The 22995-nt window shown below is 45.2% G+C and overlaps 1 protein-coding gene across 2 annotated transcripts; it reads left to right on the top strand.

Annotated features, from left to right (window-relative positions):
* Positions 1-1793: 1793 nt before the first annotated feature.
* Positions 1794-22740, top strand: GABARAPL2 (GABA type A receptor associated protein like 2). Of its 2 annotated transcripts, none has more exons than XM_082608099.1 (4): positions 1794-1958; positions 2290-2345; positions 3710-3882; positions 22611-22740. In XM_082608099.1, the coding sequence occupies exons 1-4, from the start codon at positions 1925-1927 to the stop codon at positions 22690-22692; spliced, it is 345 nt and encodes a 114-aa protein (XP_082464225.1). In that variant the 5' UTR covers positions 1794-1924; the 3' UTR covers positions 22693-22740. The 2 variants fall into 2 exon arrangements, with proteins under 2 accessions (XP_082464225.1, XP_082464224.1); XM_082608098.1 differs by lacking the exon at positions 22611-22740 and adding an exon at positions 13041-13649.
* Positions 22741-22995: the final 255 nt, after the last annotated feature.

Below are 22995 nucleotides of genomic sequence, written 5' to 3'. Positions count from 1 at the left end.
TTCAAAGCTCAACTCACTTTTGTTCTAGATCCCTTTGATCTCACCTCCTAACACACACCCTCTTATTTATTCAGCTCCAGCCACAAGGGGTTCCTTCCTGTTCCTAGAATATGCCAAACCACTTTATCTAATATGCATTTGATCCCACACACCACTCTCTAGTCAAGCACCATGCTTTATTTTTCTAAACAGCACCTATCATTACCCAACATATATTTTTTTGTTTTGTCCCACTAGAATGCAAACTCCATAAGAGTGCAAGTGTTGTCTGTTCTGTTCACTGCTTTCCCCCAACACTTAGAACAGTGCTCCTATATGCAACAATAATTTCTAGGTATGAAATTCAAAGGATTTTTCATTTCATTAAAAACAGGCAAGAAGGGCCTCCCTGGTGGCGCAGTGGTTGAGAGTCCGCCTGCCGATGCAGGGGATACGGGTTCGTGCCCCGGTCTGGGAGGATCCCATATGCCGCGGAGCGGCTGGGCCCGTGAGCCATGGCCGCTGGGCCTGCGCATCCGGAGCCTGTGCTCCGCAACGGGGGAGGCCACAACAGTGAGAGGCCCGCATACCGCAAAAAGAAAAAAAAAAAAAAAAAAAACAGGCAAGAAACAAACACGGATTTTAGTTGCTCAGACACACAGTCTTAAAATATCAAAAATAATTTCAGAATAAAGCTAGATTCCACAACATCCATCAGGAGTTTCAACTGAGGAAATGATGAATGACAATGTTCAAACATACGGGCCTTTCAGATGCATCAGAATCACAAGCTCGTGGCAAGGATCATGTGTCCCAATTAAGTGAATATCTTGTTACATATTCACCAGCTCATAAACAGATAATGAACCAGAGCAGACTGCCCTGATGACTCTTGGAGGAAGAAAGGAATGACATCACTGGAGACCCTGAAGGCACGTGCTCAGGCAGATGGCGCGCGCGCGCGCGCGCACACACACACACACACACACACACACACAGCCTAGGCTGTGACTGCTGAACCCCATGCTGAATGACAAAGAAACCTGTCTCATGACCAGCTATCAGGGGAATTCTCTGAGCCAGACAGTCACCTCTAACTCTTCTGCCAGTTAAGGCGAAGGGGCCTATTTGTGATCAGTGTGATGTTACACTCCTCAAATGTGTAGTTATGATAGCTTTTCTTAAATGCTTATTCAAACATTTCTTCGTGAATAAGGGAAGGAAATGGGATTTGTTTAAATTCAATTTCTAGGTCCAATGCAATCTATTATGGCTGTCCCCAATACTGAACCCCCGGGTTGTCATCAGTACCCCTCCCCACACAGTCCCCTCAAACTAGTCACAGCCTCCAGATTGAGCCCTGAATCTGTAACCATTCCAAATAATACTCCCCAAAGTGTCAACGCCCTAAACAGACCCCCTGCCATCACCAACCACCAGAGAACCCTCTTCTGTCATCCATACCTACAAAATCCCCCTGTTGTCACCAACGCCCCAGGCAGATTTCCCTAATGAATAGTCCTCTATAAGAGCCCTATCCCATCAGCCAGAGCCCCACTCACCCCTTCCCCTTACCAACGTCCACCGAGACCCCACTACTGTTACCAGTTCTCGAATATCCCCTCCCCAGTCACCAGTATCCCTCACAGACTTCTGTCACCAACTTCGTCATCCCCACTCCGCCGGCAGCCCCTCTCACCGCCCACTCCTGTCCCGCCCCTTGACATGCGGCCCCGCCCCTTGGCGCGGCGTCCCAGCGAGCGGCGCCGGAAGCTCCGCCCCCTGCAGGTTGCTAGGCTCCGGCAGCCGGAAGTCCCGCCTGCCGTGTAGTCGCCGCCGCCGCCGCCGCCGCCGCCGCCGCCGCCGTCGTTGTTGTTGTGGTTGGTGCGCTGAGCTCCGCGGCTCCGAGAGCCGGCTGCATCCTTTCCCCGCTGCCGCCGCCGCCATGAAGTGGATGTTCAAGGAGGACCACTCTCTGGGTAAGCGCTTGGCCATTGGCCCCGCCGTGGGGGCTGGGGCGGCGGGTGGGCCCCCTCCCCCACTCGGGCCGCTCTGGGCTGGGCCAGGCGGGGCGGATGCCGCACTCTGGGCTTGGGTCGCCGAGGTCCCGGCACCCCGGGCGGCTGCCCACCCACCCCGCGCCGACCTCTGCGGGACCTTCCGGAGCCAGTGGACCGGGGACCGAGGTTGCCGGGACGTCTGAACGAGGACCTGGGGCGTGCGCAGGTCACGGTGGGGAGGAGGGCCGGGGGCTCGGGAACCGGCCGGCCGGTCGGGCCCGACAGTCAGCCCGGTGCGTTTCTCCCATAGAACACAGATGCGTGGAATCTGCGAAGATCCGAGCGAAATATCCCGACCGGGTTCCGGTGAGTGGACTCCCCGCCCCCTCACCTCGCTGTCACCCCTGCTGTTTCGGACCCGTGATAGGGCCCCAGGCCATTCAACAGTTGACAAGTTTAGATTCCAGTCCCAGTTATAGTAGCAGATGGGCCAGACTGGGTAAGGGACCAGCTGGGGCCGGGGCGTGAGGGGCTTGAGTTGATGCTGTTCAGGATGCCTCAGTGCTGAATCTCCTGATCTAGGCCAACAAGCTGTCTGCAGCCTCTGGGCTTCCCTAGACAATTATGTAATAAAAGATGTTCTAGGACAGGGCAACAGGTCACAGCCACTTTTGGGAATGGTGGTGGAGGGAGACTTTCACTTTGGTCTTGGAAGTGGTACTTTAGTCTCAGGACATTGATCTTTAACTTGGAGCCTCCATCTTTACCTGACTTCTAGTTCCCTTTTCTCACTCTGATCTTGACATCCTTTCCTGACCAAAAAAATTCTGAGAAGCCACTTCTAGTGGCTTGTGTTTAATCAATGATACTTATCCTGTATTTATCCCATGGTAGGGGAGATAGTTTCTGTAACCCTTATTTATTTTTAAGGACATCCAGGCCTGTTATTGTAGCTTATTGCTTGTGAACAGTTCCTTTGGGGAGGGGGCAGGAGGGATAAATTTGAAACTTAGTTCAGAGAGAAGCAACAGGCCGAATGAAGAGCTTCGTTCTTGGCTGGCTGGGCTTGCCAGTCATTGCCATTAGTCCATCCATTCTCATTTTCTGTGTTCCTTGAGATCTTTTTTTTTTTTTTTTTTTTTTTTTTGCTGTACGCGGGCCTCTCACTGTTGTGGCCTCTCCCGTTGCGGAGCACAGGCTCCGGACGCACAGGCTCAGCGGCCATGGCTCACGGGCCCAGCCGCTCCGCGGCATATGGGATCCTCCCAGACCGGGGCACGAACCCGTATCCCCTGCATCGGCAGGCGGACTCTCAACCACTGCGCCACCAGGGAGGCCCGTTCCTTGAGATCTTAATTCCCCTGTAGTGTGAAGGCAGATCCATTCTGTGGTCCAGCCTGGAGTAACAGGCTGTAGAGGAAACCCTCACCAGATATTTTTGAGTCTGCCCAGACAAAATGTTGAAAAGCTTTGTAGTGAGGGCTGTGTTTCTCTTATGCATGCTGAGATCAGGGATGAGAAATATAGTTGACCACAGAAAAGCACTTACCGTTTCCCTATAACACATTTATATCAGTGCTTGACCTCCAGAGTGTGTGGTTTATTAAATCAGGGGCATATTTTCTCATGTTATGCAGTTTCCTAAACACCTCCTTGCCCACACACTGTTCATCAGCTCTCCAACAATGCAGGGCCAGAGCCTCACGTTAGACCTTTCCTTGCTTTCGCAGGTGATTGTGGAAAAAGTCTCAGGCTCTCAGATTGTTGACATTGACAAACGGAAGTATCTGGTTCCATCTGACATCACTGTGGCTCAGTTCATGTGGATCATCAGGAAAAGGATCCAGCTTCCTTCTGAAAAGGCAATATTCCTGTTTGTGGATAAGACAGTCCCACAGTCCAGGTGAGAGCTGTTTACTGGTATTGGCCATCTGCTTGATTGCTTACAGAACTCAAAACTTTGGAGGTCTGAAAACTCTTAGAGGTCCTGACGAGAAATCTGATTTTTGTGCTCCCTGACATCAGGAGTTCAAGGAAAACAAGAAAGGGCTTCAGTAGGTGGGTGTGTGCTTTGGGTTAAAAAAAACAGAACAAGGCCTGGACTTAAATTTCATTATTTCTTTTTTTTTTTTTTTTATCCTCAAACACCCAAGAATCCTTTTAAATAGTTCAGGACTTAATTAGGCTTAAGCTATCAGTAGAACTGAAGCCTGAAATGAGGTTTTCTCCAAATGATCCATGAAATAAGTCCTGTTGTTCTTCCCCAGGAGCTTGTGGTCCCTGCTGAGGCTCAGCTTCAGTTAATCAGCCTGCCTTCTTGCTCGCTTTCCAGGCTCAGCTCTGGCCACTGTGAGAGTACCCTGAGAGCAGCTGCCTGATCCTCAAGTACGTGGAAATGGCTGCTGGCCAGCAAAGGGCTCTGAGGTCTCTTTACAGACTTACACCTCTCTTGGTACCACCTGCTCTGACTTTCAGAGTAACCACCCCCTTGCTCTTGCTCTTGTGCTGCCTGGAAGCAATCTTTGGGATAACTTGGGGCCTGAATCTAGGCAGGGGCATTACAGTTCCCTTCTAGGTAGTTGACAGTCTGGCTTTAGTCCTCTGTGGAAAGAGGAAAATTTTCTGGCTCAGTCTGTATCCCTGGTCAGTCCTTTCCTGTTACTGATTTGAGTACTTCTAGGCCCCTCCTCTGAATGTGAATTCCTGGCTGTGTCTCATCTTAGTGACCCAAACTAGGTTTCATTTGTTATCCCCCCCAAAATAGTACTTCTGAAGCTAAGGCTTTAAGAACTCCTGAGAATTAGCCCAGTGTGGCCAAAATATGTTTCTTTTGAAAATCCTTGAAAGCTCCAGAAGAGGCCTAAGCCAAATTCTAGTCCTTTTCCTATGAAAGGTAGACAACTCTGGCTACTTTTTGGTCTGATTTTCTCTTTCCCAGTCTCTACCACCTCCACCTCTTGGTGTTTGGCAGAGGATAAGGGAGAAATGGAAGGTTCTTCCGTTAGGCCAAGGTTCTGCCTGAGGAGACAGGCCAGGTCCTGCCTAATGGGTGCCATTGGTCTGCTTACAGCTGTAGCTCAGGAAGCTGCGGTGTTGCCAGGGGTGATCTGGTCATCCCATTGGGCTCTCCCAGCCTTCCTTCGCAGGCCTCTGGGCAGCGTGGTGCTAGGCACACTCTTCACCAGGGAAGGCTGGTGAAGCCCTGGGCATCTGTGGTCACTCTCCGCTTCCCTTCAGGTAGTGGGGGAGGTAAATCATGCCACCTGCAACTTCTGCAACTCCTTGGCGGCCTTATGTTTTCTCCTTCCCGGTGGTGGCTTCTTATGGGAGGAAGTAGGTGACTAGGACCTGTGGCATTGAGTTTTATTTTCCTTGATTCTAATCCTCTGATACTTCTTGAAAGAAATGAAGCAGGCTTCTGGAGACATTAAGATTACATTATCTAGCAATTAAAATGGCTGCAGATTTTAACTAATGCCCTCTCCCCCATTATCCCTGAAATATAAATAGAATTGGAAATGAAAAGTGATTCTCAGGGCAGCAGAGGCTGCTTCAGGGCCATTTTCTCTCTAAGTTTTATTTGCCTTTCCAACCTGGTAAGAATCCTCCCTGAAACAGATTACACCAGTGACCCAAGTCACTAACCAGCCCCTCTGCCCAGGCTCTTCAGCGCCTTTGGACCCAGTTAATGACTTCCTGCCCCATATTTGATGTACCAGTTCTTTGTTTGGGGGTTTTATTCTTAAAAACAAATTTGCTTATAAACAAAAGAGGCATGTGACATCATTGGCCTTTATGCAACTGATGGCTGCACTAACAAAATTGCCAGTCTCCTTCCTAAAGCTACTGTTTGACTCAGTGTTGCCATTTCCTCCCCAAGGCAGTAGCAGCCTCTTTTGTAGCACTTTTCAGCCTCCTTAGGGAAGCATGGAGCCTCCTTTAACCTTCATTCAGCCAGTGCTTGCAGCCTTTGGAGAGTGGCTGGGGAAATCAGAGTTGAGAAAGGAGGAGCCCTCCCCCATACCATAACAGACAGCTCTACACAAGGATAACTTACGTCTGAGGCTGAGCGAAAGTAACTTCATTTATTCCTGCCTTGGAGTGGAACTTTGGGAGAGTGTTCTGGAACACAGGTGACCATCATGTAAAATAACGTGATTATTGTTTGAGTAGTTAGTATTAAATATTGATTCTAGAATTAGAGACAGAAGCAAGTCTCTAAGAGTTTTACTTTCAAAATTCTGAGTTCTCTTTTTTTAAAAAGGGGAGATCTCAACTTCCTTTTCCCATTTCCCATTGAAAAGTTGAATTCTCTGCCTAGGAGCTTGCATCCAGAATTGGGCCAGAAACGAAGGGAAAACTATGCCTTGGTGCAGACAGGACTTGAGAAAGAATGTCAGTGTATGTTTCCCAGTCACGGCTTTAGAGGGGAACCCAGACCTGGCAGTGGTGCCCACCTTTGGTCTTTGTTTAGAGCACAGATAAGAGTCTTCTTAATCCCCTGTCTAAAATAGAAACAGGAGTATATTATTAAATAAAATGTATCTAAGATGTTATAACTTGGGAATGTTACATTGGGAAATCCGTGCTGTTTAAGATTATGGTGTTTAGTTGCTCCTGGCTCTTAAAGAGGTACTAAGTAAAAGAAGTTGTGATGTCTTACAGTCCAAACTTCATTTAGAAACGTGCTTAAATTAAGCACATTTGATCATTTCTGGGTAAATACCTCTTCAAGAGCAGGGTTTATCTTAACAGTGGAATAGAGTTTATTTATATCAGAGAAAAATCTGATAAAAGGAATAAGCAGTAGTTAATTTTTGTATTTTAGAAGCTTGGGCAGCCTTTAGGGCCATGTTAACTTTCACTCTGAGGCCCGTGCCTTTCCAGGATCCACAGCAGTGGCCGTTGTCCTCCCGGTTCACCCCACCCACCCTCCCCCTGCTGGGAAAGAGATAAATCCAGATCCAGTGGAAGCACGTGGGGCGCAAAGCAGATGGATGGCCGGGTGGCCCATCAGCCCAGCCAATTCCTGAGTCAGGCTGGATCCCACAGCCTCCACAGCCTGACCTTGGTTGGGGCCAAGGGAAGGTTGTGCAGGGATAGGGCATCCACACAGTTCTAGGTCAGCCTCCCCCAATTCGTAGGCTGTTGAGCAGCTTGAAACTAGTTTGCCCTCAGCAGCATGGCCATTCCTGGATGTGGATCCTTCTGCAAAGTGCCTTTATTATTGGTTAGTTTGTCTAGACCTGTTTGATCTTGAATGGAAGTGTAGGGGACAGGGTTTTAGGGGGCAATTTAGGTTCATTTCACTCAGTACTTCAGGGTCCCACTATACCTTTAGCTTGGCTCCATGGCTTAAATCTGCCACTGGCTTTCCCATTTCTTTCCTTGTCAGACTCAGAGCTTGAAGGTGGCCGTCCCCCACCACCACTGCTCAGCAGCCTCCTTCTTGGATGAGTGTCTCTTTGCTTTCAGGTCCTCTGGTGCTCCAGTAGTGGCCCACATGGTGCTGTGTGGCTTGGGCCTCTGTGAATTCTGAGAGGGGAGCCCGACTTTTCAGAGGTGTACAGAACTTGTCCTAAAGGAACACACCGGCCTTCTGCTGTACGCTGCCTGCTGAAAAGGGGCACGTTTTGCATCCCTGCCCTTCCACTTGGCTATTCTTTTTTTTTTTTTAAATTATTTTGTGTCCCTCATGACTTTTTTTTAAAGAGGGCTCTTTTTTAAATAATTTAATTTAATTTAATTTATTTATTTTTGGCTGTGTTGGGTCTTCATTGCTGTGCGCGGGCTTTCTCTAGTTGTGGTGAGCAGGGGCTACTCTTCGTTGTGGTGTGCGGGCTTCTCATTGGAGTGGCCTCTCTTGTTGTGGAGCATGGGCTCTAGGCGCAGGGGCTTCAGTAGTTGCAGCATTTGGGCTCAGTAGTTGTGGCTCGTGGGCTTAGTTGCTCCGCGGCATGTGGGATCTTCCCGGACCAGGGCTCAAAGCCGTGTCCCCTGCATTGGCAGGCAGGTTCTTAACCACTGTGCCACCAGGGAAGCCCTTGGCTCTTCTTTTTTTTCTTCTTCTTTTTGGCTTGGCAACCTGCACCCCCCTCCACGAGAACCGAGCCCGACCCAGCATGGCCTTGAGCGCTGCCGCCGCACCAGACCCTCCCTCCCGCTTTCCCTCCCACCGCCCGGGATCCAGCTCTCCTCCCGCTGCCTCAGCCATCAGCGACAGCAACACCCTCTCCTCCCCTCCCGCGGCTCCCCGCGCCAGGTCGCCGCACCAGACAGTGGGTAACCGCCTTGGCTATTCTTTTAATGGGACTTGTTTTTTCTTTTTAATGTATTTTATTATTTTTTATTATTATTGAGTCTTCATTGCTGCATGTGGGCTTTCTCTAGTTACGGCGAGCGGGGACTACTCTTGGTTGCGGTGCGTGGGCTTCTCATTGCGGTGGCTTCTCTTGTTGCGGAGCATGGGCTTTAGGCGCGTGGGCTTCGGTAGTTGTGGCTTGCGGGCTCAGTAGTTGTGGCATGCGGGCTCTAGAGCGCAGGCTCAGTAGTTGTGGCGCATGGGCTTAGTTGCTCCATGGCATGTAGGATCCTCCCAGACCAGCGCTCGAACCCATGTCCCCTGCATTGGCAGGCGGATTCTCAACCACTGTGCCACCAGGGAAGCCCCTTAATGGGACTTTTTAAAAAAAGTATTTTTAAACTATATTTGTAGCCCTGCTCTTTTTTGGCTCCAGACCAAGTTATTCTGACTCTGTATGTGTGTGGCCTGATCCCACAAGTGCTGTGTTTGAATTATACTGTACAGATGCGCCAGTCTTCTTTCTCGTCACCTAGGGAGCCTTGGAATCAGGCGTTCAGTCACGGGCTGCTGACTGGAGTGTTCAGCTCCCAGTGTTGAGCATTGTCAGTTTTCAAGTTCCTGCCCAAGGGGATACCCTGAGTATTAGGACATGGTGCTACTGCCAACTAAATAGAGTTTCCACATGACACTGCGTGGCAGAGAAAAGGAGAAGAGCGAAAGGGCTCTTAAAATCATTAGGCACAGCCATCTAATTGTAAAATTACAGGATCTGAAGGACCTGCTGCTCAATGTGTGATACAGAAGCTGGCAGCAGGGCTTCCCTGGTGGCGCAGTGCTTGAGGGTCCGCCTGCCGATGCAGGGGACACGGGTTCGTGCCCCGGTCCGGGAAGATCCCACATGCCGCGGAGTGGCTGGGCCCGTGAGCCATGGCCGCTGGGTCTGTGTGTCCGGAGCCTGTGCTCCGCAACAGGAGAGGCCACGATAGTGAGAGGCCCATGTACCACGCAAAAAAAAAAAAAGAAAAACTTAGAAGCTGGCAGCAGTGGCCTTCCCTGGGAATTTGTTAGATAGAAATGTAGAATCTCACCCTTGACCCAGACCTTCAGAATCAAAACAGGCACTTTAACAAGATATCCAGGTGATTCCGTATGCATGTTTGTATGTGTGAGAAGTGCTATTCTAAGGGAGGTCTTCACAGAAGGTACAAGAAGGCTGACATTAGGTCATTAGATCTAGTTGTGTATTTGCATGGAGGCAGCACAACTTGGTGGAAAGAATGTCTCCTAGCTTTGTGATCTGGCATGAATTAGTTAACCTCTCTGTGCCTCACTTTTTTTTTTAAATTAATTAACTTATTTATTTATTTTTGGCTGTGTTGGGTCTTCGTTTCTGTGCGAGGGCTTTCTCTAGTTGTGGCGAGCAGGGGCCAGTCTTCATCGCGATGCGCGGGGCCTCTCACTATCGCGTCCTCTCTTGTTGCGGAGCACAGGCTCCAGACGCGCAGGCTCAGTAGTTGTGGCTCATGGGTCTAGTTGCTCTGCGGCATGTGGAATCCTCCCAGACCAGGGCTCGAACCCGTGTCCCCTGCATTAGCAGGCAGACTCTCAACCACTGCGCCACCAGGGAAGCCCTGTGCCTCACTTTTATTATCTGAACTATGGATTATGATTGTACCTGCCTCCTAAGATTGTTCTGAGGGTAAAGAGTTAATACATGTAATGCACTTAAAACAAGTGCTTGGCACATAGTGTTTGCTATTATAATTAGAATTTTTATGATCAGCCTTTATAGCTGCTAGGGCATTGTTAAATTTATAAACCCAAGTTTTACTTAAAAGACAATGGAATCTGAAGACAGAAAGCCACATGATTATGGGTCCTCCTCCTCCAACCCCGTCAGAGTCTCAGAGCCTGCCTTAGACAGTAGTCGTTCCGTGGTCATTGTTCACTGCAGACAACGTTCAGAGTCTGGGGTTTATAAAGCTCCTCAAGTATTTCTAACTCAGCAGCACGATTTAGAGTCACTGCCCTTGGGCTTGTAACTTGCTAGGAGAAGAGCAGAACTTAGTCTGGCAGATGGAACCAAACTTGACATAGGCATCAAGGTGTGGCTGCCGCCTTTGAATTGCACACAGTGTCTGCTCCTTCCAAATCCCTTTGGTAGTGATAGTGGGGAGACTGTAGTTCAGGTCTTATCAAGGTCACCCTGGACACTTGTACCAAGCGGGGCAAGAGAGTTGTGGCAATAGCGGTAGCTGTTTTCCCCTTTGCCTCATTCTGAAGATTCTCAGGGAAAAGCTGGGTTCCTCAGGGCATTCCTAACCACCAGGGTAAAAGTCTTCTTGAGAGACCCCGCTACTTGTTCAAGCCCTTTGCTACTTGCTGGCTCTTCACTCCACTTCCTGGCTCACTCTACTTCCTAATCCCATGCTTTTAAAGATAAGCATCTCCAAAACAAACAAAGACAAAGCATCTCTCCCTCTGGCAAAGGGATTGTTTCTCAACTTGGCTGCATATGGAATCATCTTGGGCATTTTATGTATGTATGTATGTATGTATGTATGTATGTATGTATGTATGTATGGCTGCCTTTGGTCTTTGCTGCTGTGCAGGGCGGGCTTTCTCTAGTTGCGGTGAGCGGGGGCTACTCTTCGTTGTGGTGCGCAGGCTTCTCATTGCGGAGGCTTCTCTTGTTGCGGAGCATGGGCTCTAGGCGCACAGGCTTCAGTAGTTGTGGCATGTGGGCTCAGTAGTTGTGGCGCACGGGCTTAGTTGCTCCGCGGCATGTGGGATCTTCCCGGACCAGGGCTCGAACCCGTGTCACCTGAATTGGCAGGCGGATTCTTAACCACTGTGCCACCAGGGAAGTCCCCATCTTGGGCATTTTAAAACTTACTGATGCCTGGATCCTACCTCCAGAGATTCTGATTTAACTGGTCTGGGGTGGGGCATGTCTTTCAAGCTCCCCATTGTTTCTGCTGTGCAGCTGAGGTTGAGACCTACCACCCACCACAGGTGTTCTCATGGGCACGGGTTCCTCCCTCTACCCGCTGTCCCCCAAGTCCTCACATGTTCCAGGGCAGTGTGGTCAATAGAAATGGCATGTGAGCCACATATGCAATCTAAAATTCTCTAGTAGCCACATTAAAAAAGAAAAACAGGTGAAGTTAATTTTAATAGTATTTTTTTTATCTGGTATATCCAAAGTGGCATCATTTCAACATGTAGTCAAAATTGAGATATTTTACATTATCTTTGTTTTTCATACTCGATACTTTGAAATCTTGTGTATGTTTTACACTTACAACATAGCGATTCACACGAGCCACATTTCAAGTGCTGAACACAGTGGCGACTGCATTGGACAGCAGAAATACAGGACATTTCTATCACAGGAGAAATTTCTAGTGGACAGTGCTGTTTCAGGGAGTCCTTATTTTACAAATTCCAGTTAGATCCTCGCAGGAAGCACGACTTTATTGTACAAGATGCCAGTGACAGGCCATTTTGTATTCATACTCATCCACTCCTACATTATTACTAGTTCTCATCTACCCACACAGCCGAACCAGCTAAGCTTGAAAATGGGCAGGAGGAGTAGGAAAGGAGAAAAACTCCCCTTTATAAATGTGGTCTGCACTCCTGTTTACATGGTGGTCCCATACAGCTGCCAGGAGCAAAGCAGCAGCGTGGGGCAGTCAAGCACCAGCTTGAGGCCTCCGACCCCCTTTATCTACCCTCTGGCCGTTGTTCTCCTGAGTCCTGCATTTAAGCATCTGTTAAGACCTGTCCAGGCTTAGTGACCTCTGTCATCTCGGCCGGCTCTCAGACTGCTTTGTCAGTGCTGGTACTGGTTGACCCCACCACGCATGGTCATGCTGAGGTTTAGCACATGTCTGCACCTCCTGCTTATCTCTAATAGAGCAGTCATGTGGCCAGAGCTCACCTGGGGCTCCAGGTGTTATTAGTCTTACTCTGGAGCCAGTGCACCTCAGCTTCATGGCAGAGAACTAGATTAGGTCTCCCCTGCTGCAGTCTGTTTTACTGCTGAGGGAAAGCCAGCTCTCCCACCCACACATGTTTAGTTAGAGCAATATCTGTTTCTGGAGGGTTCTTAGGAAGCTTGGGCAAGACTTCTTTGGATCCCAGATATAATATGAGAGCTTTTTGCATTACATGTGAGGAAAGTAACTTCCCTTCGATGACGCCGATGCAGATCTCTGGGGCACAGGGTTTCTGGCGGGCGAACTTCCACAGGAATCAGCCCACTCATTCTTTATCATGTTAGGTATGAATTATGTATCTTCAAATAGACCAGCCCTGAGGAGAGGAAAGCACAAGTCCTCTTCCTTACCGTTGTCTCTCACCCACACAGGGATGGGCCTCTTAGACTCTTATTTTGCTTATTAGCTTTTCTCCCTTGCCCCCCTACCCCCACATTCAGAAAGCATTGTGAAAGCACTAACCAGTACTAACCAACCACATCCACCCTAGGAGCTAGAGCTGGCTTCTGAAGGAATACCTTGGTGTGAGGGTGAGTCAATGGCCTTGCCTCGGGACAGGAGGATGGAGGTTGATTCTAGTCTTATCTACTGATTCCCAGAGAATTACTTTTTATCACCTACCACCAAAGGTGTGACAGAGAGTAGCTAGTTTAAGTAGTGAAATTCCTTATCCTCAAGCCATCTTTCTCCCTACACGTAGACTCAGTAATCAAACCCAATTCTCAATGTTGTTTTTTGTTTTTCTCTTTCAAGCCTAACTATGGGACAGCTTTACGAGAAGGAAAAAGATGAAGATGGATTCTTGTATGTGGCCTACAGTGGAGAAAACACTTTTGGCTTCTGAGGGCCAGTGCTGGGCTAGGTGCACCATTCCTGCTTGTGTATCTTGTAAATAGCTGGCCATTTTCAGTTACTATACCAGAACCTCTTAACATAGACCTATCAGTGCATTTGTAACTGGATTTATTTCTTAATATATTGGAAGGTTTTGTTTCCTTAGACTAGTAAATTATCATACAGAGTTTTATTTTGAGTTTTTCTTTTTGTGCACTGTCCTCATGGCTATACTCTCCAGGGAACTTGTTCCTCTGGGAATCTTATTTAACAAAGATATTTCCATATTGAAGTGAGGTAGGTGGGAATTAAAATGAAAGGGAGGGAGATGATGCATTTATTCTCGATTATGTTTGAAGTGTTAGATGGCTAAGTATTAAAAGCATCCAAATTAAATCCTTAGCAATCAGAACACTTGCTTCATTAGATTTTGCCAACTGCCAATCATGTTGGACTGAGCTAATCTGTTCCTCTTTCTGAAACTGTTAAGGTAAATAATTAACAATAAAACTTCCTCTTATAAAGGCATTGCAGTGTGACCATGTCCTTTATTCACCTTCTTATAAATGGGTCAGAGAAGTAGCTCCTACATCTGCCAGGCTAGGAGGAGGATTTGTGGGGCCCATAGCAGCACAGCTGGGCACAGAAAGCAGTGGCCTGTGTCATGAGGAGGGAACTTTTTTTTTTAAGTGGTTAATATATTCACATGGTTCAGATGTCAAGTCTCTCTAAAAAGGTATACATCGAGACGTCCTTCTCCCACCACTGTTTTCTGATTACCCTAACCCTCCACTTTTGGGGAAACTACTTGTACTGGCATCTTGTTTCTTTTCAGAGTTTGGTTTTGGAAGTTCAATTAAATATGAATATATGTCCAAAATGTTTTTTTCTTATACAAAAGTATACATTATATCTATACTTAAGTACATTGCTTTTTTTTAAAACAGTATATCCTAGTGATCTTTCCATATCAGTTCATAGAAAGCCTTTTAATTTATTTTAGTATTGCATTGTATGGATATATCATTATTACTGAAACTGAACAGGACCCTGTGGGGCTCCTGGGCACAGAAGCCTTTCCGTGTTCCCCGTTTCTTGTAGGGAATAGACTCCAGCCTCCATGACCTTCCCTGAGTTCCAAAGGGCAGATTCAAACAGTTGCTAATCAGGGAAGGGAGGGGATGCCGAGACAAGGTGGTAGGAGCAGCCAAGAAACAACAGTGTAGCCTTGGGGCAGGGTCCTGGTTCTGGGTCAAGGGGTATACATAACACCTTTGAGCTCTTTACAGAACTAAAACTCCCAACAAATGGAAGATGTTAGCATTCTTCATTCCAGAGAAGCTTATCAAGAGACCATCTGAGGCCTGGGACTGCCCTGGTGGTCCAGTGGCTAAGACTCCTTGCTCCCAACGCAGGGGACCTGGGTTCGATCCCTGGTCAGGGAACTAGATTCCCCCGTGCCTCAACTAAAGATCCCCCGTGCCTCAACTAAAGATCCCACGTGCCGCAACTAAGACCCAGTGCAGCCAAATAAATAAATATTTAAAAAAAAAGAGAGAGACCACCTGAGGCCAGATTAAGGGAAACAGAGCAGCTCAGTAGGAAGAGACCACCTGAGGCCAGATTAAAGGGATGCAGGCCCTGCACACACCCTGATCTTATGGGCAACTCTGCCCATTGTTATAAAACCCCTCACCAAATCCCCCCGGGGTTGGGATACACAGTTTTTGAGGCACGAGCCCACTGCGTCCCCCTTTGCTTGGCAAAGCAATAAAGCTTTTCCGCTTCACCCAAAACTCTTGTCTCCGAGATTGAATGCAGCACTGGTGCGCAGAGGCTGAGTTTTCAGCAACATTCCTAACTAGTGCCCTATTAACGGCATTTGGGTGGTTTGCAGTCATTTACTGTTACATACCGTGTTGGAATGATAACCATACACGTATAGCTTGTATATGTACCTGCATTCATGGTGCTGCTTTACAACCACTGTCTGCAAATGAAGATTCAGATTTTTCCAGGCCATACATTTTATGATTTCTCACAAATTAGATGTGTAGGCTTGCCACTACACAGATGCATCTAAAAGGAAATGCTTATTTACTTCTCTAAGTCTTCCCCAGACAGACTGTGGCTGGATGCTAAAGCCATTACACAGATCATCAGAATAAAGAAACCAGGTATCATCCAGGGATCTAAGAACATGTAGTTAAAATGACTGTCCGGTTTTCTACTGGGGAAGGAACAAAGAGATTTAACTTCATCTTTGCCTAATTATGTAAGCAATCCCTCCAGGTACTCTACTAATGTCAGCTTTCCAGATGGGATCAGAAAGCCAACTGTTTTTCTTTTAAAAGTAGTTTATAGTTAGCATTTATTGAGCACTCACTAGCTATACCAGATAATTTACATACATGTTGCAATTAATCTTCAAAAAGCCCTTACAAGATAGTGTCATTCTTGCAGCCAGCCACACTGCTACCGAGTGGCAGAACTGAGACTCCAAACTTGAGATTTAAGAGAAAAGACATAGCTGGCAGTGTCATTTTGTGATTTTTTTGGTTCTGTTTACAGTGTGTCTCACACTGTGCTAGACACTGGGGAAAATATGAATAAAGCATTACCCCCTACTCCAGGAGCTTACAGTCTGGTGGTAACCAACACATAAACAATTACAAAGCACTGCTCTAAGTGGTGTATAGAAAGTATTATTGGAACAGAGGAGAGAATAACTGTTACCTATAAAAACTATTAAAGCAGCCTTATTTGTAATATCAGTCAATAAAAGTGGATTTGTTAATATTGCTTTTAAAATGCAACAGATGAGTGAAGGTTTTTTTTTTTTAAAAAAAGGAATTCCTTGGCAGTCCAGTGGTTAGGACTCCACGCTTTCACTGCCGAGGGCCTGGGCTCAATCCTTGGTCGGGGAACTAAGATCCCACAAGCCACGCAGTGTGGCCAAAAAAAAGTTGCACGTAGTCTCCCCCGACTCTAGTCTGTAACAGACACTAGTAAGATTTTACAGACGAATTTTATCAAACTATGTAAGGAAACTTTAATCCTTTCTTTAAATTTCAGAGATTAGGAAAAGGGAATAATCCAAAATTAATTTTGAGACAAAATCTCAATGGCCAAAACTTCATGAGAAAAATTATACATTGATCTCATCAACATAGAAAAATCCTAAATATTAGTAAATAAAATTCAGTAGTATACCAAAACAATCATGACCAGGTAGCGCTTAGCCCAAGAATGGGTTATATAGTTCATCATTATGTCTATTAATAAAACACCAAATTTAACAACGGAGAATGTAGGGCTGTATCCCGCAGGCCTTCAAGGCCTGTACTTGCCCAGCCTCAGACTGAAGAAAGAGCCCAGAGTCAGTGACAGAGACATCAGTGGTTTAATGGATAGGGGATCTTACACGTCCGGAGCAAAAGGGTCCTGCAGTGACACTCCACTGTGGATGGCAGACAGCAGGCAGGACATGGCAGAAGTCCAGGGAGCTGTGGGGGCGGGGGAGGGGGGAAGGTTACCTGTTACGGGGGAACTGATGTCAGGTTGGCTCATCCGTTACCAGGGAAACCATCAGAGAGGCATGTCCCTCATAGCCCCTTTGATAAAACTAGCAGGGTGAGCTGTTTTGATTTAAAAATTAGAAGAATCATTAGCTGGGGGCAAGTACATAGGCATTTACTGATTAGGCTCTCTGATTAAGAGGGAAGGTCAGCCATGTGAGTAGGGTGTAGGTGAAGCAGGGACTGGTCAAGCAGGGGATGTACAGAGAGCAAGAGAACAAGCCATCCTGGGTGGCCTGATCACATATCAAAAACTATACGTTCATGTCATAGATGAAGGGAAAGCACCTGAAACAACTCAAAACCTATTTATAGTTTTTTATTTTGAAACTTCTTAGCAAATTAAGATTTCTTTAATTTGATAAAGGGTATTCATAAAAACTACAGCAAATATGTACATTCGTATATAAAGCTATGGTGAGTAAAGCAGTGTGGTACTGACAATGGGATAGACAAATACTTTAATGGAACAGAACCCACAAATAGATCTGTGTATAAAACATGTCAGAGGTGGCATGACAAGTCATCAGGGAAATGATGAACCAGTTAACAAATGGGACTGCAGCAATTAGTTACTTATATGGTAAAATTTCAGAGGCATTCCTATTAAAAACAGGAACTAAAAAAGGAAATCTGAAGGGTGAACTTTATGGTATGTGAATTATATCTCAATGAAGCTGTTGAAGTCTGCTATCAGCGCTTTTACTCAACTTTGTCCTGGCATAAAACGAATATAATGAGAGGAAATGTAAATGAGAGGCATAAGAATCAGAAAGGAAGACCAAACCATAATGTACAGACAGTGATAATCCACATAGAAAAATCTAAGAGAATCTATACAAATTAGAATAAGAAAGTTCTCCACAGTTGCTAGATACAAGATCAGTTACAAATATTGATGATGTTTCTACACACCATTTGTAACCAGTTAGGGAATATTACAGGAAAAAATTTCATTTTCAATAGGAGCAAAATGTATAAGTGCATAGGAATAAACTTAATGTAAGATACACTAATATACCATATTCCAGGATGAGAACATCCAATATGGAAAAGATGCATATTGCCTCCAGGTTAATCTGTGAGTTTAATGCAATTTCAATAAAAATACCAATCAGGTATGTGTGTGTACGTGTGGAATCTGATAATTGATGGTAAAATCCATGTAGGAGAGCAAAAGCCAAGAATAACCAAGAAGTGTTCAGAAAAACAGGCCAGGGAGATTTGTGTTAGCAGTAATTAAGTAATTAAGACTGTGCCATATGGCAAAGAGACAGACACATAAACCAGGGAACACAACAGAAACCCAGAAACAGATCCATGTTTAAAACAAAGCTGTATTTTGGGAACTCCCTGGCAGTCTAGTGGTTAGGACTCTGCACTTCCACTGCAGGGGGGCACGGGTTCGATCCCTGGTCCGGGAACTAAGATCCCGCAAGCTGCGTGGCCAAAAAAAAAAAAAAAAAAAAAGGCAGTACTTTAAAGTATCTGGCGTGAAAAATCAAAGGGGAAATGATGAACTAGTTAATCCATTATTTAAAATTGGTTATATATACATGAAAATAGATTCCTATATTATATAATAGGATTATAAAATAAATTCAAGGTGAATTAAACATCTAAAGCTGGAAAAGCAAAACTTTAAAAAGAACGAAATAATGCCATTTGCAGCAACATGGATGGACCTGGAGATTATTATACTAAGTGAAGTAAGCCAGACAAAGACAAATATCACATGATACCACTTACGTGCTGAATCTAAAAAAATAAAAAGTGATACAAATGAATTTATTTACAAAACAGAAACAGACTCAGACCTGGTTATGGTTGCCAAAGGGGAAAGGTAAGGGGGGAGGGATAAATTGGGAGTTTGGCACTGACATGTACACACTACTACATTTAAAATAGATAACCAACAAGGACCTACTGTATAGCACAGGGAACTCTGCTCAATATTCTGTAATAACCTAACTGGGAAAATAATTTGAAAAAGAATAGATACATGTATATATATATAACTGAATCACTTTGCTATACACCTGAAACTAACACAACATTGTTAATCAACTATACTCCAATATAAAATAAAAATTCAAAATAGGGCTTCCCTGGTGGCGCAGTGGTTGAGAGTCTGCCTGCCGATGCAGGGGATATGGGTTCGTGCCCCAGTCCGGGAGGATCCCACATGCCGCGGAGTGGCTGGGCCCGTGAGCCATGGCTGCTGAGCCTGCGCGTCCGGAGCCTGTGCTCCGCAACGGGAGAGGCCGCAACGGTGAGAGGCCCCCGTACCGCAAAAAAAAAAAAAAAAAAAAAAAAAAATCAAAATAAAAAGAGTTGGGAGGGAGTTCTTAAGATAAGCTACAGAAATACAAACAATAAAGAAAAAGGTTAAATTTAAGTACATTAAAAAAATTTTTAAACATCTTTATTGGAGTATAATTGCTTTACAGTGGTGTGTTAGTTTCTGCTTTATAACAAAGTGAATCAGTTATACATATACATATGTTCCCATATCTCTTCCCTCTTGTGTCTCCCTCCCTCCCACCCTCCCTATCCCACCCCTCTAGGTGGTCACAAAGCACCGAGCTGATCTCCCTGTGCTATGCGGCTGCTTCCCACTAGCTACCTGTTTTACGTTTGGTAGTGTATATATGTCCATGCCACTCTCTCACTTTGTCACAGCTTCCCTTCCCCCTCCCCATATCCTCAAGTCCATGCTCTAGTAGGTCTGTGTCTTTATTCCCGTCTTACCCCTAGGTTCTTCATGACATTTTTTTTTCTTAGATTCCATATATATGTGTTAGCATACAGTATTTGTTTTTCTCCTTCTGACTTACTTCACTCTGTATGACAGACTCTAGATCTATCACATTAAAATTTTTTAAATTATGTTTTTTATTTCCTCAATATTATTCCTCAGTAATATTTTTACTGAGGGCATGCTGAAAAGTTGTTTTGATATCACAAAAGATTTGTCTTATTAAATGGGAATATCACTCCACCTCTCTTTAATAAAAGGTGACCACATATATTATGGAATTTGAAAAAACTTTATAACTTTAAAGAATGAAACACTTTATTTAAACAAAATTAATAGAAGCTGCAGATTGGATGAAAATGTTTGTAACAGATATAAACCAAAAAAGAATTAATATCCAAAATAAATAAAGAACTCTTCCAATAAGACAAACAACCCAAGAGAACAATAGGCAAAGAAAAAGAATCCTTAACTTCATTCCAGTCCACTGTATATGTTGTACATGCACTAACTCTATCGAGTGCCTTTCACAAAGACTACAGTATGAATGGTGCCCCCTAGAGTTGTGCAGTGTACAACCTCTACATTAAAAGATGCAGACTTGCACTATACAGTTGGTGGCCTTATGAAATGCAAAGGAAAGTAAACTCTGGTTTATCTTTTCACACTCGTCAAATGGGCTAAAGTTTCAACATATAAAATGTTCGGGAGGATATGAAACATCTGGAATCCTCATAAACTGCTGTTGTGGGTGTAAATTGGTGCCATCACACTGGAAAGCAGTCTGACAATATTCAGTAAAGTTGAAGATGCAGATAACCCATGACCTAGCAAATTCCATGTCTAGGTATATATCCTAGAAATACCCCCACCCATGTACAAGAGACATGTACAAGAATGATCACTGCAACCTTGTCTATATGAGCCAAGAATTGGAAACCGACTAAATGTCTGGCAACAGGAGAACAGAAGGATAATATGTGGTATAGCCACACAAAGGAATACTATATAGCAGTTAAATTGAATGCTCTAGAACTATATATGTTAACATAAATAAATCTCCAAAATGGTGCTGATGAATGAAAAAAGCAAGATGCAGAAGTATATTCAGCCTATCATTTCTATAAAGTTTAAAAACATGGAAAACAATTCTAAGTATTGCTCACAGATATAAAGTTATGTAATGAAAGTATAGCCATGCAGTTCAGGATGGTGGTTACCTAATGGAAGGAGGGGAACAGTATCAGGGAGGGGTCAATGTGGGGTTTCAAATAGAGCTAGTCATGTCTTACTTCTCCAGAAAATAAAAACCTGAAGCAAATATAGCAAAATATTTCCTGCTGTTATTTCTTTTTATTGTTATGTTTGAACTATTGAATAACTTTTTAAGTTACATCAGTGAGAACAGGTGTTGGGTCCTTCTCAAAGAACAGCACACGGGTGCCTCCCATTTCTCACTCCCTTCACTCAGCCCAGGAGAGGCCGGCTTCTGCGTTTGCTGAGGTTACCAAAAATAACCTTGTCCCCCCAGCTGAGGGACTGGAGGGGAACCACGAGGTCCTTAATTCTTACCTTCCTTGTCTCTCTTTCTTTTAATATATTCTACACTCCAGATTACTCCCTCTTTGAAGCTCCTAGTTGCCTTTCTCCTGATTTTCCTCTGGCCTCTTGGTCACACTCCTTCCTGTGCTTCTCCACCTACTCCTGAACTCTCCATGTTCCCCAGGGTTCAAATGACCCCCTCCCTACCCCAGAGCAGCTCCTCTTCCTGGATCCCCTTTCCTCATATACAGCACCGCCTTCCCTCCTCTCACCCACACAGGAACCTGAGAGCCATCCTCAATGCTCCCTCATCCTCATCCCCTACCGCAATCAGCCAATCAGTCTCACCAGCCTCTGCATATTTCTCAAGTCAGTCCCCTCCCAGTGGCTCCTAAAACGGTCATTTCTCTTCTTAGTATTACAGTAATCCTCCAACTGTGGTCTCCCTGCCACCATCCCTGTCCCTGACTAATCCATCCTCCTTGTTACAGAGGAGAGCGATATCGCTAAAATGCAACTTCCATCCCAATACCCTTTCCTCAAAAATCCTTTAAGTGCCAAGTCATTGGGATAAAACCATTCTCCTTTGCAGGACTTAAAAATCCTCACCGACTTGCCCCGAGTGCCTCTGCAACCCCTCCCACACTCCCCCAGCCCAGCCACGCAGCGCTGTCATCTCTGGCCTTTGCATACGTTGATTCTCTAACTCACCAAATACCCTTCTCTCAAAGCTGTCCCTATGTGCGCCACCAGTTTCTCTTTGTTTGCTTCCCCTTCACCTCTGAGCAGGTATACCTGGGCCTATGAGAGCTTTCTGTGCCCCTTCCTCTCCCAAGTTGGGAATTAGACCTCTATCATGGCCATCTTTGTGTTCCCTGCAAAGTCACTTTCCCACCTTCCCTATCAGTCAAGGAGTAACAAGAGGACTAACCCCCCTCCTTGTATTTCAGGTGCACAGCACAAAGCCTGATATACTGATGGTTTCAGAAGATATATGACAGGTCTACCTGGAACTGAGAGCCTACCTAAGAAGTGCTAATGCATCTTAATGTTGCAGCAGTGGCTGAAATACGTAAAATATGTACTGTAGCCACACAGAGGGCATGGGGCAGGTATGTGCACCAGGGCACCAGTTCCAAAGGGGGCCCAAGCATCTCCTTCAAGGAGAATTTAGAAGGAGGCAATGTAACTGTTCTTATTCTCAAAAGCCTCACTCTTCATTAGGCTGAATGGTAGAATGCTTTAAAAAGCACAATTGGGGTTTTATTTTTTTATTTTTTAAATTTTTTTCTGGCTAGAACCTTTATTATTTCAGAAATAGGCATCCTATGTAACTTGAGGTGGGTAAGAATAGTTATTTATGGATTACTGTAGTAAATATTTGTCAGAACACCAACTATCAATAATCATACACATTTCATTCATAAGAACTTACAAAAATAACTCTTCTGTATCAAAAAACTTAGAAATGGCACAAGAGAATTAAATAATGGTCTATGGAGGAGAGAAGGAAAATTCTGCTAGGGGAAACTCTAGTGAAGCATTTTCTCCATTACATTTTTGATTGATACAGTTCATGAAAGAAGCCTTGCTTTGCCTTCCTTTTTTTAGTGATTCCTCTGAGACGGAATGCAAGAAACTAAATCTGAGGGGGAGAACTGCTCTCATAATCTCAAGTGTAAACCACGAATAGGCTTTTCTGATAAAAGCTTTAAAGCCTGAAGAGATGAGAAAGGCAAGCATGTATTCCTTTAAACATTTCAATAAATTTGCAAAAATATTCAGCAACTATGCACATATTGTTCGTATACTTAAAAATGCAACAATTTTCATGCTTCGAATATTTTTTCCTGAGTGTTTTAAGGATGTTTTGTTCTAGACAATTCAAAAGTAAGGCTCACACACACATAATATACAACAGGAATTCTCCGCATGATTAGCATTGTGGACTCTCCTAACAGTGTCAAACAATGAGAAGCCAAACATGATCACATCC

This window comes from Mesoplodon mirus (assembly GCF_964341445.2).
Source record: "Mesoplodon mirus genome assembly, chromosome: 19".
Taxonomy (NCBI): Eukaryota; Metazoa; Chordata; class Mammalia; order Artiodactyla; family Ziphiidae; genus Mesoplodon; species Mesoplodon mirus.
This window is presented reverse-complemented; position numbering and strand designations above follow the sequence as displayed.

What these genes read in the sequence shown, in the direction of transcription:
- GABARAPL2 (XM_082608098.1), top strand. Translation starts at nt 1,925, where the DNA reads ATGAAGTGGATGTTCAAGGAGGACCACTCTCTGG. An exon ending in CAAGGAGGACCACTCTCTGG is followed by an intron (nt 1,959 to 2,289) that starts GTAAGCGCTTGG and finishes TTTCTCCCATAG; the next exon opens with AACACAGATGCGTGGAATCT. An exon ending in AAGACAGTCCCACAGTCCAG is followed by an intron (nt 3,883 to 13,040) that starts GTGAGAGCTGTT and finishes TTCTCTTTCAAG; the next exon opens with CCTAACTATGGGACAGCTTT.